Genomic DNA, 13,914 nt, shown 5'->3' with positions numbered 1-13,914 from the left:
TTGTGATATGCTCTGTTTGTTAACTTCCCCTCAAACAGAGCACAAGACAGAGTCAGTTCCCTTCCTAGGCACTCGGTGCTCCCGAAGCCCAAGGTACCTTTACTTTGGATCTACGTCAGGGCCTGTTGCATTCCAAAGATGGCTACACTTGTGTTAGCTCCCTCTTGCACAATACTTCCCACTCCATGAAACAGCTGCAGAAATGAGACCTCTGCTCTAAGGCTTTGTGCCTTCTTCCCCTAGTCCCCTGCCCAAATTTAAAAAACAAAATTAATCAGCAACAGAAGAAAAACTCCAGGGAAAAATCTGCCTCCCTCATCTTTCATTCCCTTCTATTGCATGTTCATACAAATTGATGCAAACCCCTCTGAGCCTCCTCTTCTCTAGGCTGAACACTTACAGCTCTCATATTCTCCTTGCATGACAGATGCTCCAGCCCCTTTATCAACTTCATGGTCCTGCACTGGACTCTGTCCATTAAACCTATTATATTAAGGATCCCAGAAGTGGACACAGCATTCCAGAAGTCACCTCACCAGCGTGGAGAAGAAGGATCACCTCCCTCAACTTTTATCAATGCCATTTACATTGCAGCCCAGGGTAACACCAGTCTTTGCTTTGGCACTGGGATTCATTGCTGGCTCATAGTCAGCTTGTCCAGAAAGGATAAAAAGATCCTTTTGGACAAAGGTGCTTTCCAGCTTCACAACCCCCACAGCTTACTGAGGTATGGGGTTGTAACTCCTTAGGCACAGGACTTTGCATTTCCTCTTCTTGAGCTTCGTGAGTTTTTGGTGTTCAATTCTTCAGCCTATTGAAGTCCCTCAGAAGGGCAGCCAAGCCCTCAGTGGTATTTCTCACTCCTCAGTCTTGTATCATTTGTAAACTTGCTGAGTTCATACTCCATATAATTATCAGGTAATTAATGAACATGTTGAACACTTCTAGCCCCAGAATTGTGCAGTACAGCAGTGCAGAAAACAAATGGAAAGAAACTAGTCAGATAAAAAGCCCAAGGGTTCAGTTATTTCAGGTACATGGACAGCACTCCTTTTTCCCTGTGATACTTGTACAAAAGCGCACACATAGAAGGTAAGCAAGACTGCAAAAAAAAGTAGTACAAGGTCTCCATATAGTCATTTTCCACAAAGCAGGTCTTGCTTCTAGAATGCAAATAAAACTTCCTGCCTGCCTAAATCAATAATCTCCACTAGGTCACAGTTCTCCCCAAATACCAGCAATGAGCACAAACACACACAATCCTCAAAGCCACATAATCTTTCAAAGTTAAAAATGATGCAGCCTTCCTGCTACACAAAAAGGAAAGCAAGCCAGCTTTTGGTTTTCATTTTCTTGGGGCTCTTATTTCCTTCCTTCTGAAGTAGTCATGACGGAGGACCATATCTGTGTATGGCCGTATCCACAAACAGCAACAAACTCTGCTATGACTTAGCAAAGCCAGCACTAGTCTAACATTTTAATAGGGCAAATTTCACTGTTATCACTGACTCCCATAATACACCAGAAGTCAAGACCAACTTAAATTCATGCAGTGACCTTCTCTAGGGCTGAGCTGAACAGTCAAACATTTTGATTACAAATGACATCCATACCATTCCTTCTCATCAGTATCTACTATAATCAGGCAATCAGGCACAATGTTTTCTCACAATCTTTCATCGCTTTATAGAAGAGATTGGACTCAGCTGGGACTGACACTGGCAGAAGGAATTGTACTATTTGATGAGAGAATTTTAATGAAGGGACATGCCTCCTCCTCCATAGGACAAGAAAGACTACTAAGCAAGCTGCTACTAAGCAAGCTGCTCTCCAACATCCTTAAGTGGGGCTATGTGCATACTAGGTTGAATTTCACAGGCTTCACGCCCACTTTGTTACCCAGAAGAAACACAGAATTCCTTACCTGCAACAAATAACTGCTTTACAGGAGAGTGCCAAGTCCAGAAAGCTCTGCCTGACTTCAAATGAAAGGGCATACTTCAGTGTGTGGCCATCAATAATCAGGGCAATATCATTTTCCTTGCCCAGTGACTCCCCCAGACTGGTACAATGTTGAGTCAGAGAAGCTCTTGTTGCCTGGAGGAAAAAAAAAAAAACCAGAAAGAAAATGTTTCTTCCTAATACAAGAAAAGTGCATTCAAAGTAGAGCAAGGTATCTCCAGACCACGCAGCAGAGCACAGTACACATGCACTCAAACTGGCACTGACATCAGCTACAGGGAAGAGCCTGTCTAGAAGAGCCTGCCATGAGCTAGTGTGTTATCAGTACCTTGTGCAGACATACTGACTTGTGTCACAAATTGGCAAAAGCTGCCTCTGCTTGCCTGGGAACTCATCTTGTCTCAGAGCAGGCTCCAGCATCTTTACCACACAGTCCTGCATGATGGTGTGCCCAAAGCAGTTGTGACACAGCCCTCCCAACTGTAGCCCAAATACATCAACTTTCCTGGGCCAAATAGGTAGGAAAAGTATCAGGCCACTTTCACACAAAGTGGAAGTGAAGGGGAAAGAGGAAAACTTGCTTTGCAATTCGTTTTCTCTCACCCCACTCAGTATGGTAATCGAAACAAATTCACTCTGATTCACTAGAAAACTAGCCCCAAACCGGAGGCATATTTACAGATTAATTTAATGGCTGTGACAGAGAACACAATTCAGCCACTTCAGACACACATTACCTCCTGCACCTTCTTCTTTAAAAGAATTACTGCGTAATCCCCTTTTTCCCCATTAAAATGTGAGGCATTAGATTTATGACTTCATGGCCTGCTTTATCTACATCGTACCTGAAAATCTAACACAAAGTAGATGACTGTGCTTAAACCTTAGAGACCACTGCTGGGAAAACAAGGGTATGCCTTCTGGGAAGAAAGCTGTTTTATCTAGTTCAACACTACTGTGCAGTAACAGGAACTCCAAGGATGGTATTATGGATGTAGTTTGGGTAATGTTATCAATACTAGAATTTCTTCCCAAGAGCCCCTGCCCCTGGGATCTTGGAGTGTCATTTCTTTTTCTTTACTGCTTCCTCTCAGCCTTACTCAAACATTTTTCTTGCTCTCAAGAGCAGAATTAACCCCTGTCCTTCTCCTGAATGCACACACAGGATTAAATGCTTCTCTGACTATTTGAAACCAAGGGAGAACTCCCTGCCCTTTTATTTCCTGTCTAGCACTTGGGGCACTTCAGAGGGAACACCCTCACTTTTCACCTGACCCAAAGGAGGGTGAAGGCCAGGGCCCAACCACTCCCCCCTACAGAGACGGGAGAATCTGAGGGCAAGTTCAGGAGGGTTACTGAATATCCATCATCTATTGCTCAAAAGACAAAGCCACAAGAAAACTTATAAAAGGTAATATTTCTCATCAGTTGAGGATACTAGATAATAAGTCCATAGCTTATTATCATGGATATAGATAAGCCTCAACCAATTCATGCCCTGGTCATGGAACTTACTCATCTTACATGTAAAATGACACAGAATTAGTAACACTGCTAATAATACCCCAAAAGACTATAAATCAAGGATTAAAAATGAGGCACTTCATTTTATCAGCACTCTGTACAACACTCAATATACTCCTCCATACACAGGGCTAACTTACAACCTAACAGCTTTATACTGTAAAAAAGCATGAATATTATTTCTGTTTATTCCAACTACTTAAAATTGCTATGTTTTAAAAAAGAAAAGCAACTTTTGCTCCTATAGGCCAGTGCAATTAAGCCAAATAAACCAGACCCCATTCTCACTGGGAATATAATGAAGACTTTCTAAGTAAGCAGGGGAACAAACATTTGGAAACCATGGGGGACTATATCCTTCTTTGGGCAACTCATTACTGGTAGCTAGAGTCAAAATCCCTACTTTGATCCTTAGCTTTCACTCTGTGCTTGACATTAAGGGATAAATTTCTTTGAGTCACATCAAGCAAGACTAAATCAATCCTTTACTAGAACAAGCATGATGGAGCAGAAATCAATAGCAATCCTAAGCAAGTATCTCACATCTGTGGAATATCCCTGCCTTTTTTACTGAGTATCCATAAAGCCTAAATGGTAAGTTTGTCAGGGCTTCTGACAGAAATAGAATATTAGAAACAAATAAACCAAGCCTTTCACTTAGCCATAATAAACTTGGATTTCCTTCCCAGGCACAGAGCATCCAGCTGCTCTGGGGAAACCCGGAGAGGCGCCTGCCAATCAAACCTTATAGTACTGGCATATTGATTTCCATCAAATATTAAAAATATACAGCTTTACTTGAAAGTCAGAAGGTGCAAAAACTGAAAAGCCCATCTGTTTAGTAGCCTTGATTCAGTGGGTTATTCTAATAAATATGGACACTTCGTAAGCCAGTAGAGGACATGTGCACATGCTTAAGCGGTCAGTTGAATCAGAGTAACATTATCAGTTTAGAGCTTTACAAGGGCTTAAAAACTCATTCATAAGACCACCAAGTGTCAGAGAACAAACATGAAAAAAAAACCAGATTGTAAAAAGTCAACTACAGAACTCAAACTGAAAAAGCTAAGGAAATCAGGTTTCAATTTATTTTTATTCTACTTTTAGACCTTTGACATGATGAGGGAATTTGTTTCTAAAAACAAGAACAATTCTGACATAAATGTATTTAAGGCTTAAAGATGTTATGGTCTCTGTGCTTGAGTTAAATTTAAGACATAGTGCTATATTTCATAATAAACCTATCCCACCTTCTCTTCCTGTTTGTTTTTCCATTTCCAACCACAAATACAAACCCTTAGCAGAGCATTTACTTGCATTACTGCCTTAAAATAAACTTTCAGATTTTACTGTTCTGTGTGTGCACAGTTTCCATGCAGAACATGAAGTAACATCGTAAGTTCGCTATTATAAATCTTCATAGCAAACTCAATTTGTTGACAGGCAGAAAATAAAAACATCCTGAAGCAGAGTTTGTGTGGTCTTCTCTGGATTGTACGCTCAGGATCTTTAACAACCCTTGTGATATCAAGCCTGTATATTCTCACTTTCTAAAACCTCAGGAAAAATCCCTGCTGTGCCCAGCTTTATGAATTACAATACTGACAAACATTCTGGGATTTACCAGGCTATTATTTTGTAAACTAACAGATCAAATATTAATACTTTTTACATGATGCTTGAAGTCAACTGGGAAGTCAATGGAATCAGAGTTAATGTAATCAGAAACTCTGCTGATTTCACTAAAAACAAGAGCAGACTCCTCATGCTGTAATAAGAAACATTAGGAATGCTGTATAGGTTGCTTAATTAGAACTTGAACATGTTTTTTTCTGTGCACTGTGTGCCTTTGGATGGTGTTTTTTATTGTTGCTCTCAAGGGTTTTTTTGCTTTGTTTTGATTGGGTTTTTCTAGAAGCAGTACACCATAAGGGCCATTCCCTCCCACCAGAGCTTTGGACACTACAGCAAGAAATGTTGGTGTGTGAGGCAATGCAATATCCAACACAGAACAACAGTATCATATTTGCCAAGAAAAAACAGAACTCAGAAGGACTTGCAAAAATTGAGTGCAGAAGACTCCAGCAGAATAATAACCATTCCGTCAGCTTATCTTACAAAAATGCTGATACCCAGAGAAGAACTAGACAATTATAAGACAATCAGCTCCAAATCTCCTCTTTCCCGCCCTGCATTTCCCTGGAAAAGCTCACAAACTCACTGAAATTATAGCAGGAGATAGAATGGATAGAATTTTGTGCAGCCAGTACACTCATGGTTCATTGTAAGCATACAACCATCCATGGACCACAAGGAAAGACATCTCAGGAAGAGAAGTCAGTGGCTTGTAGCATCATTTAGGCCAGAAGCTGTCTTTAGCTGAAGAGAGCCACTCACCTCTGACAGCCATATCCCCATATGGCCAAAATCAGCCTTACATTCTGGCTGCCCACATTTCATGCCCTCTTGGGTGGAGCATGCTGCTAGTCATGCCATGATCGTGGGTATGACCTTCATATGGGCCATTCACTTTAGAGTTGGACTCAGTGATCCTTCTGGGTCCCTTCCAACTCAGAATATTCAGTGATTCACCTTTCTTGAACAGCCATTCCTCCATCTAAGAAGACCTAAAACGACCCTCACAAAACAAGCTCCTGCAGTAAGAGATGTTAAACTTACACACTGGTTTAACTATAAGCTAAGTCAATAGCACATGCTATTTGCTTCTGTAGTTATCTAGAAAGTACTGCTAGCTACATCAGCTTGAAGGGTTTTCCAAGCTAACTTTTTCCATCATCCTATAATTAATTTCCAAACCACTAGTTCTGGTATAAATAATACCAGATTATATAAATTACACAATCAGCTAACTCACTAGAGTGCACTGAAGTGCCAGCTCATTTTGTTTTACCAGTCCAGGAATTTACTTTTTATAGCTGCTGTTTTCCTTCCCATCCATGGATAAGCTGAATCACCAGATGTAACAATTCTTTCACCGTGCTGAAAAAAGTGGTTTCAAACTACCAGCCACATCCCCCTCCCCAGCGTTAAGTAAAAAATATTCCAAGGAGAGCTTAAGAATTAAGCAAGGAATATATTGCATAACCCAATCAAGATAACATTGGCCAACCCTACTTCATGGGAAATTTTCCATTGCATCTTCATTGCAACCTAGAAGGTTCACCACGTTAAGTGAAATCTTTGACTTCAATCTGCCTGGCCACTGTGCCAGAGAGTTCTGTAAAGACATCTGGCAGAAGCAAATTTACAGGAGAATAGGAATAATTAACATAAAGAAAAATAAATGTTTAAACCAAAGCTGGCAAAACATTAGAACTATTTAAAGGAACACCCCTTGGGCAGAAGAGTCACTGGAAGTGCTTGCCACAATAAATAGCACATATGCAATAGCTAACCTTGAAACCTGTCTTGAAACCTAGAAAGAAATACCACTTTCAGAACAGATCCTCACTTTTGCCAATCTTCCAAGTTTGGTACCAAACTTGACGAGGACAGCAAACTACTTCAACTTCTAAAAGCAAACAGGCAACTTCTACAGACCCAGCATATAGCCACAAAACCCAGTGAAGATTAACTTACGCTTACAGCAGTAGTCCAGCTACAGGACTTGTTGTCATATTCCTCTATTTCCCCTCTTCTATGATTCCTACAATTGATCAGTCTTCAAACACTTGGTTATTTAACTGTTTCTGTGCAACACTGTACTCTCAGAATTTAGCTGGGGATGGAAATACCAGCTCAAACACAGTTGTGTTTTCTAGGTGCAATGTGTCACTTTATATAAGCAAACTGATACAAAAGCCATGGTTTACGGCCCATAAAATGGAAACTCAAAACATCAGGAGAATTGAAAATACTTAGTTACTAATATTGGAATATGTATGGTATAATACAATCAACTCTACAACAACATGGACCTCCACATTCCACTCACAAAAAATTTCAGAGAAGCGTTTGCACACTTTCTCAACAACAAGGAAATTCTTAAGAGTAGCCACAGAACCACTCTGGCTTTCTTCTACTCTTAAAACCATGTAACAATGCTAAAAGAAAAAGTCAAACTTGACAGCTATAGGGGCATTCATCTTGCTAGATATGCAACAAATGAGGCAGTGCATGGGGAATAGAGCAGGCTGTATTCCTGAAAATACATCACCTTTAAGGTTCTTGTAAAGCCAGAAGTAAATATTAGCAGGGAGGTTGTCCAGTTTACTAATTCACTGAAAACAGCACTATGGAGAGATGACCCTGAAAATTACACATTTCTAAAGCCCAATTTTAAGAGTTCATCCCTTCCCCTAGCTTTACAGAACTGGAGGATATAAGGACACTCTAGATGAGAGCCAGGAAAACCTTTAAGAGCCAAAGACTAACTGTGAATATTTCACTACTTCACATTTAAAAAGATACAGTACCAACATTTCCCAGTTTAGAGGAAGTCTGAGTACTTCTACAATACAAGATTCACTTCAAATTCAACCTGTACACACAAAACCATTTAGCAAATGGATCATGGAAGATCAGATCCCAGCTGCACACCTTCAATTTACTCTTTTAAGTAAAATCAAAACTACAAGAAAAACAAACAAACAGGCCCATCAATAGCTGCTCCTCAGTACTGCTGCAGTGCTCAGCCTGGGTCACATGCTGATTTAGGTCCATATGAGCACAAAGAGTGACTACTCCAATATCACCTCACAGCCATTCTTAAAACATGTCAATCAAATGACTCACAGATCTGACACAGCAGAACTTGCTTGTTTAATAACATCATGATTCTGCTTGATGAATATTATCTCCTATCATGCCAAGAAAAACATCATATGGAGGACCCAGAGATATTAGATGGGCTCACTCAAATAATTTTCATAGCTTTAAATTTAACTTCAACCTGAAATTCCTTCAGTTAGCTAAGTAATTTAAAATGTCTCAATACAAAGAGTCCTTAATCTGCATAGCAAGTCTCAGGTTATCACATATTCAGACCAGATCTTGCCTTCAGATATAAAATAAATAGATGATACCAGAATTTGTCTAACCGGGGCAGTTGAAAGCCCAGATGAACTTGCCCATCAAGAGCTGTAGCAAGTGCTGTAGAGAACAATTCAAGGATGTTTCCAGTTCTGCCACAGACTTACTATGCAGGAGTCTAGAAACTTGGTTAAATAGGAAAAAAAATACATCCTGAAGGACCATCTGTCCTGTCATCTGTACATCTATCTCCAAGTGTGTTCTACGTAGTTTAAAAAGAAAATGCAACTGATCTTTTCACAAACTTCATCTGATCACAGAAAAATAATCTCCAAAAGTGTCAGTCAGATATACCGTCTCAACCACATACACTGTGTAAAGGGCTGCAGGTACTTCAATTACCTGCAAGCTCAGTTCAAGATCATGGCAAGGAAAAGCATCAAAGAGCTGACTATTCAAAAAGTGCATGGCGAAGTGCTTAATCTTAACATAGCATGTCATGTGGCTGCACACTAAACTTCAGGGTCTCAGTGAGGAAAAGTAGCATCTTTAATATAAAACACATATGATGTTTCCCCTGCAACCCCAGAGCTGGAGAGGCTTTGGGGTGGGGGGAGAAGGAGGGAAGAATTAGGAGCAAGGGAGGCTTTTGCCAAATTAAGAAGGAAAACCAATTTGTTCAAGACTTCACTAACTAGCCATCTCCCACCTTGCAGATTAAACAACATGGCAGTGCATGCTGCCAGAAACAGTGATCCTCATATCTCAGCTTCTGAACTAAAATCTGAAGTTTTCTGCAGCATTACTTTTTTCCTCACGTTAAAGAGAGAAATGCTGATTATGTCAGTGGCATCTTAAAAATGCCAATCTTTACTGTAATCTTGACTAAAATACTGATTAATTAAAAAAAAAAATCAAGAAAAGTGACAAAAGTCTCAGCATTCTCAGACAAAAGAACTGACATCCTAAGTAGTTATCCAGTGCAACATTGTTGCCAAAGGCACCATCTTGAAAGCCATGCAGTCTTTTGCAATCCTTCTTTGAGTTCCATGAGGGCAAAGCTGGCAGCATAAGAAACAATTGTAGAAACAACTGCAGTCAAAAGGGCAATTCATCAAATCTTCTTCAAATGCTATGGAAGACAATACCACATTTGTTCAGTTTGACATTTTTTAATATTTCTAACCTTACTAAGAAGCATGTGTATCCTGGGACAACCAAGGATTTCAAATATTATAGCTACAACCCTGTTCTCTTCACACTAAGAACAGCATTAGGCTTATTACATGATTTTCATTTACTCCAGAACTGCTCTATGTAGGTGACTCTGTCTATTCTTTCAATATATATTACATATTGGACCACAGAACAGTTTATGGTGCACATTAAGATAGTTTATGTCTCATACCACAGAAAGTGAAAAGAACAAATGCTTGTTTTGGACACCAAAACATCTGTATGTTTATTAAAATCAACTGTGCTCTGCCAAGAGGAAGCAGTCAGTTTTGCTAGTAAGCTAGAATGATTCCGTCTTTATATTATAATACTTCAGCTTTGTTAAATTCATTCAACAGAAGGGACATTTTATTTCCTTCTACTTTTTCTCTTTGGACTACAATAATCCAGCTTTTCCTGGAAGCAAGGAAAACAGAAGCCTGCTCGTGAAAGAAGCTCCTTCAGGAAGTTACATTTCTGCCAAGTAATTTCTCAGAGATAACATCCCACTTCTCAACCTGCTCAACCTGATGGATAAACCTTCAGAGCAAGGAGAAACCATAACCTTCTGCTTTAGATCATGAAGATACATTCATGATCTGTTACACCGTCTGAACCACAAGCTTCTGTGTTGCTGTGTTTTAAGCTGTCAGTACATGTCAATGCCCCCTAACAACTGAGGAGAATTCAGCCAAGAAAATAACATTGGTATGCAGACATACAAGTCATCTATAATTTACCCCCCACTACCCCCCAAAAAAGAGGGTATTTTCTCCTTATATGAAATCACAGGATGTTTTGGGTTGGAAAGACCTTAAAGATCATCTAGTTCCAACCCCATCCCTAGACTAGATTGCACAGAGCTCCATCCAGCCTGGCTTTGAACACTTCCAGGCATGGGGCACCCACAACTTCTCTGGACAACCTGTTTCAGCGTCTCACCACCCTCACAGTAAGGAGTTTTTTCTTAACATGTAATCTAAACCTACTATCTTACAGTTTTAAGCCACTCCCCCTTTTCCAGTCACTATCTGTTCCTGTAAAAAGTCCCTCCCCGACTTTCTTGCAGGCTCCTCCCTTCAGGTACAGGAAGGCAATTAGGTCACCCCTAAGCCTTCAGGTATAATGCTTTAAAGATTCAGATTTCTGCTACAGATACTGGGGGTTTTTTCATATATTTATACCTCTATCTGTATATCTTTAATATACATAAAGTGTAAATTATAAATTATCACTATTATACCACCTTGGTCAGCATAAATAAAATACAGCCATCCTGACTCAATGAGATTAGAACTTTGCTGAGACGCAGAACAGCCACCAATGCAGCCGGGACTACATTAAAAGAGTTTTATCATTGCTAGCAAGTAAGGAATCCATGTTTATCAATGTATAAAAGACTGAACACTAGTCACAATGAAATATGGATGAGATGACAGAGCTCATCTCTTCTCCAGAAGAATGCTATACATAAGGAACGCATAATATTGAGTAGACTGATTTGTACAAAACAGTATTGACTCAAGATGATTTTCTCATTATGTAGTTACCTTTCCAGCACAGACATATGCATGTGTCAAAACTACTGTTTACTATGACAAAATTATTTTATATTTTCAAGTCACATTATATGCGTAGTCTGGAAAAGAGAAAGTTTTGGTTTTACCCTTTCATATAAGGTAACATCAATTTGCAAGACATCAAAATAAAGCTGGAAGGACAGAATTTCCCCCTCTAAAGACTAATAAAATTTAAATAGGGCTAGAGAAAGCTATAGCTTCAATTATTTGTAGTCTTCCACTCTTAATTTCCTCTCCAAAATCCCCCTTTATAAAAAGACCCCAACCGCTGTTAGCATCTGTGCAGTTAATAGCTCAGTTGAATGGTAGTGTAAGTAACAGAGGCCATACTGCTGTCAGAGTTCATAGCCAAAGTTATTCCCACACTTCAGTAAAAGAAAACTGCTTTGAGAATTAAGCCAAAAAGCAAATGCTAAGCTACTCGAGACAGTCCCAACATACAACAACCCAACCTGTCATATTAGTCTTCAAGTGCTTGTGTACTATCAAATCTGTTTCTCCAAGCAAAGCTGAGAAAGTTCCAGAGCCACTGATTAGGACAAGCAGGCTCTGTAATAAAAGTGACTTTTAAGAAGCAGATTGCTTTTAACCCAAGTTGTTTGCCTAAAGCACTGGTTTCGATTTAGAAACAATACACGTATTGAGCAGAAATATGAGAGAACTCGCAGTTCCTGAAATACCCTTTGAGATTTTATTTCTACCCTGACAGCAAGACAAGCATCAGAAGTTACTCATACTCCTTGGAATATGTATTTTTCCCTTTTAACCAGGGCTGACTAGGCAATAAAACAACATACAAAGGGGTTTCCAGAAGGATCTGATACAAGCTGTACTCCCGTGACCTTACCTATTCCCCAACAGCCTCTCAGAAATGAAGAACAAATACATTCATCGATTGTTTCCATCCAACTGGGATCACTTTGACTCCTTAAAGAGTTAGGTCAGGCTTCCTGCTCTTTGGCAGCTGCTCAATGGCAGGCAGGGTGCAACAGTCCATCCTGGACACTTCAATCCTGGCCTCGGTCCCATCTGTGCCCTCTCAGGACTTCTAATGAAGCAGAGCCTAGCAAGCAGAAAGCAAGGCAGCATTCTCCTGCTGGGGTTGGTCCCTTTGAGCACCCCTACTGGAAAGGGGTGCTCAAACCTGACCATGCTTGTTTAAGACAAAACAGCACCTAAATTGCCCCAAAAGGGCAGATGAAGGATATGGAACACATTGTACAAGGAAAACACTACACAAGCCCGGAAGGACAAGGCCGTGGACACTCCCACACCTGAGAAACATAGACTGTAGGAGGAAGATGCAGAGATCAAAAAGCTGGAATAGCAAGCATATAGGGAAAATGGATTTTCCCTTGTGCCCCAAAACTAAAAGTAAGAGCTCTATAACTCTGCATCCAAGCAGAGGACAGTAGCAGGACTAAAAGTGCTACCCTTAGACTACAGGTTTTTAAAACATAAATTACAGTGCTAACATATAGGTACATATCAGGGAAAGGAAGAAACACTATTGAGTTACATAAGCAAGTTGCTAGGAAACATTCAAGCTAGATCAGAGATCATCACTATCTGAACACTTCTAGATCTGTAGGATCAAATAACTCTCATTTAACAACTGAAGAAAGGTAACAGGAGAGCTATCCAAAGTATGAGCACTGACACCACACATAAATTATGAAAACTAAAGAATTTAGTGTATAGTATCAGAAATCCAGATAGCTATGTATTTGTTCAGCTGGTACAAGACCCATAACCAAACTACCTACAAAGCATTAGATCATGAAATGAGAAAAGCATGACAAAACTATCAAAACTGTTTTATGCCTGCCAGCCTGTTGAATCCACTTACCAGTTTTGCTAAAATAAGATTTGTCATGATGTAAACTCTTCTGCTGCACTTTGATTACAAAATTAGTGCTTCACAACAATAGCATCAGGTAAATGCCTCAAGATGTCCACCTTGAACAGTTTTGTCAGACAACGTCTGAAGATTATATTTGCTAATAGAATTCTACCAAGATCAATTCATGCTCAATGCTACTTACTTTCAAAACACCAAAAGAACCACAATCCTTCTGTCTTGCAATTTGAGCACAGCAGATTACAGTAACAAAAGGACAAAAATTGCTGCCCAGAGAGCTCGTGGAAACCCCATCCCCAGACACGTTCAATAAAGGCCAGGTTGGATGGGGCCCTGAGCAACCTGATCTAGGGAATGGAACCCCTGCCCATGGCAGAAGGGATTGAAACTAGATCTCTAAGGTCCCTTCCAACTCATACCATTCTACAGTTATATGAAAAATAAAAAGGTCTGAAAAAGCAAATATAAACAAGCTTTCTTTGAACAATTAATTTTAACTTAACTGGCAGCAGATATGTGAGCAATGACAAACTAGATGTGGCACAGACCCAAATCCCCCCTCCTGCCCCCAGTTCCACCCTTGAAACAGGGCACAGGGCAGGCAGCTCCTCCAGCCCATCCTCTGCCACATGGCACATGAAGAGCCAGCAGCAGGAGACAGCCTCCCCTCACCTCCTCAAGTCTCTGGAGAAGTGGGGCCTGGGTCTATGAGCTGGCTTCCCACAGACAGGTCAGAAGTTGCCATACAATTGCCACTTTGAATTTTACTTCAATTCTAAA

General features: G+C 40.1%; 1 protein-coding gene across 6 annotated transcripts in view; it reads right to left on the bottom strand.

Annotated features, from left to right (window-relative positions):
* Nucleotides 1–13,914, bottom strand: part of ATP8A2 (ATPase phospholipid transporting 8A2) — a 311,854-nt gene that overhangs the window by 193,135 nt on the left and 104,805 nt on the right. For all 6 annotated transcript variants that reach the window (XM_064409174.1, XM_064409175.1, XM_064409177.1 and 3 more), the window contains one exon: nucleotides 1,925–2,097. In XM_064409174.1, coding sequence (XP_064265244.1) covers nucleotides 1,925–2,097 — 173 coding nt within the window. The remainder of the gene's footprint in view (nucleotides 1–1,924; nucleotides 2,098–13,914) is intronic.

This window comes from Passer domesticus, chromosome 2, assembly GCF_036417665.1.
Source record: "Passer domesticus isolate bPasDom1 chromosome 2, bPasDom1.hap1, whole genome shotgun sequence".
Taxonomy (NCBI): Eukaryota; Metazoa; Chordata; class Aves; order Passeriformes; family Passeridae; genus Passer; species Passer domesticus.
The sequence above is the reverse complement of the archived record's forward strand: the minus strand, read 5'-3'. Positions and strand labels throughout refer to the sequence as shown.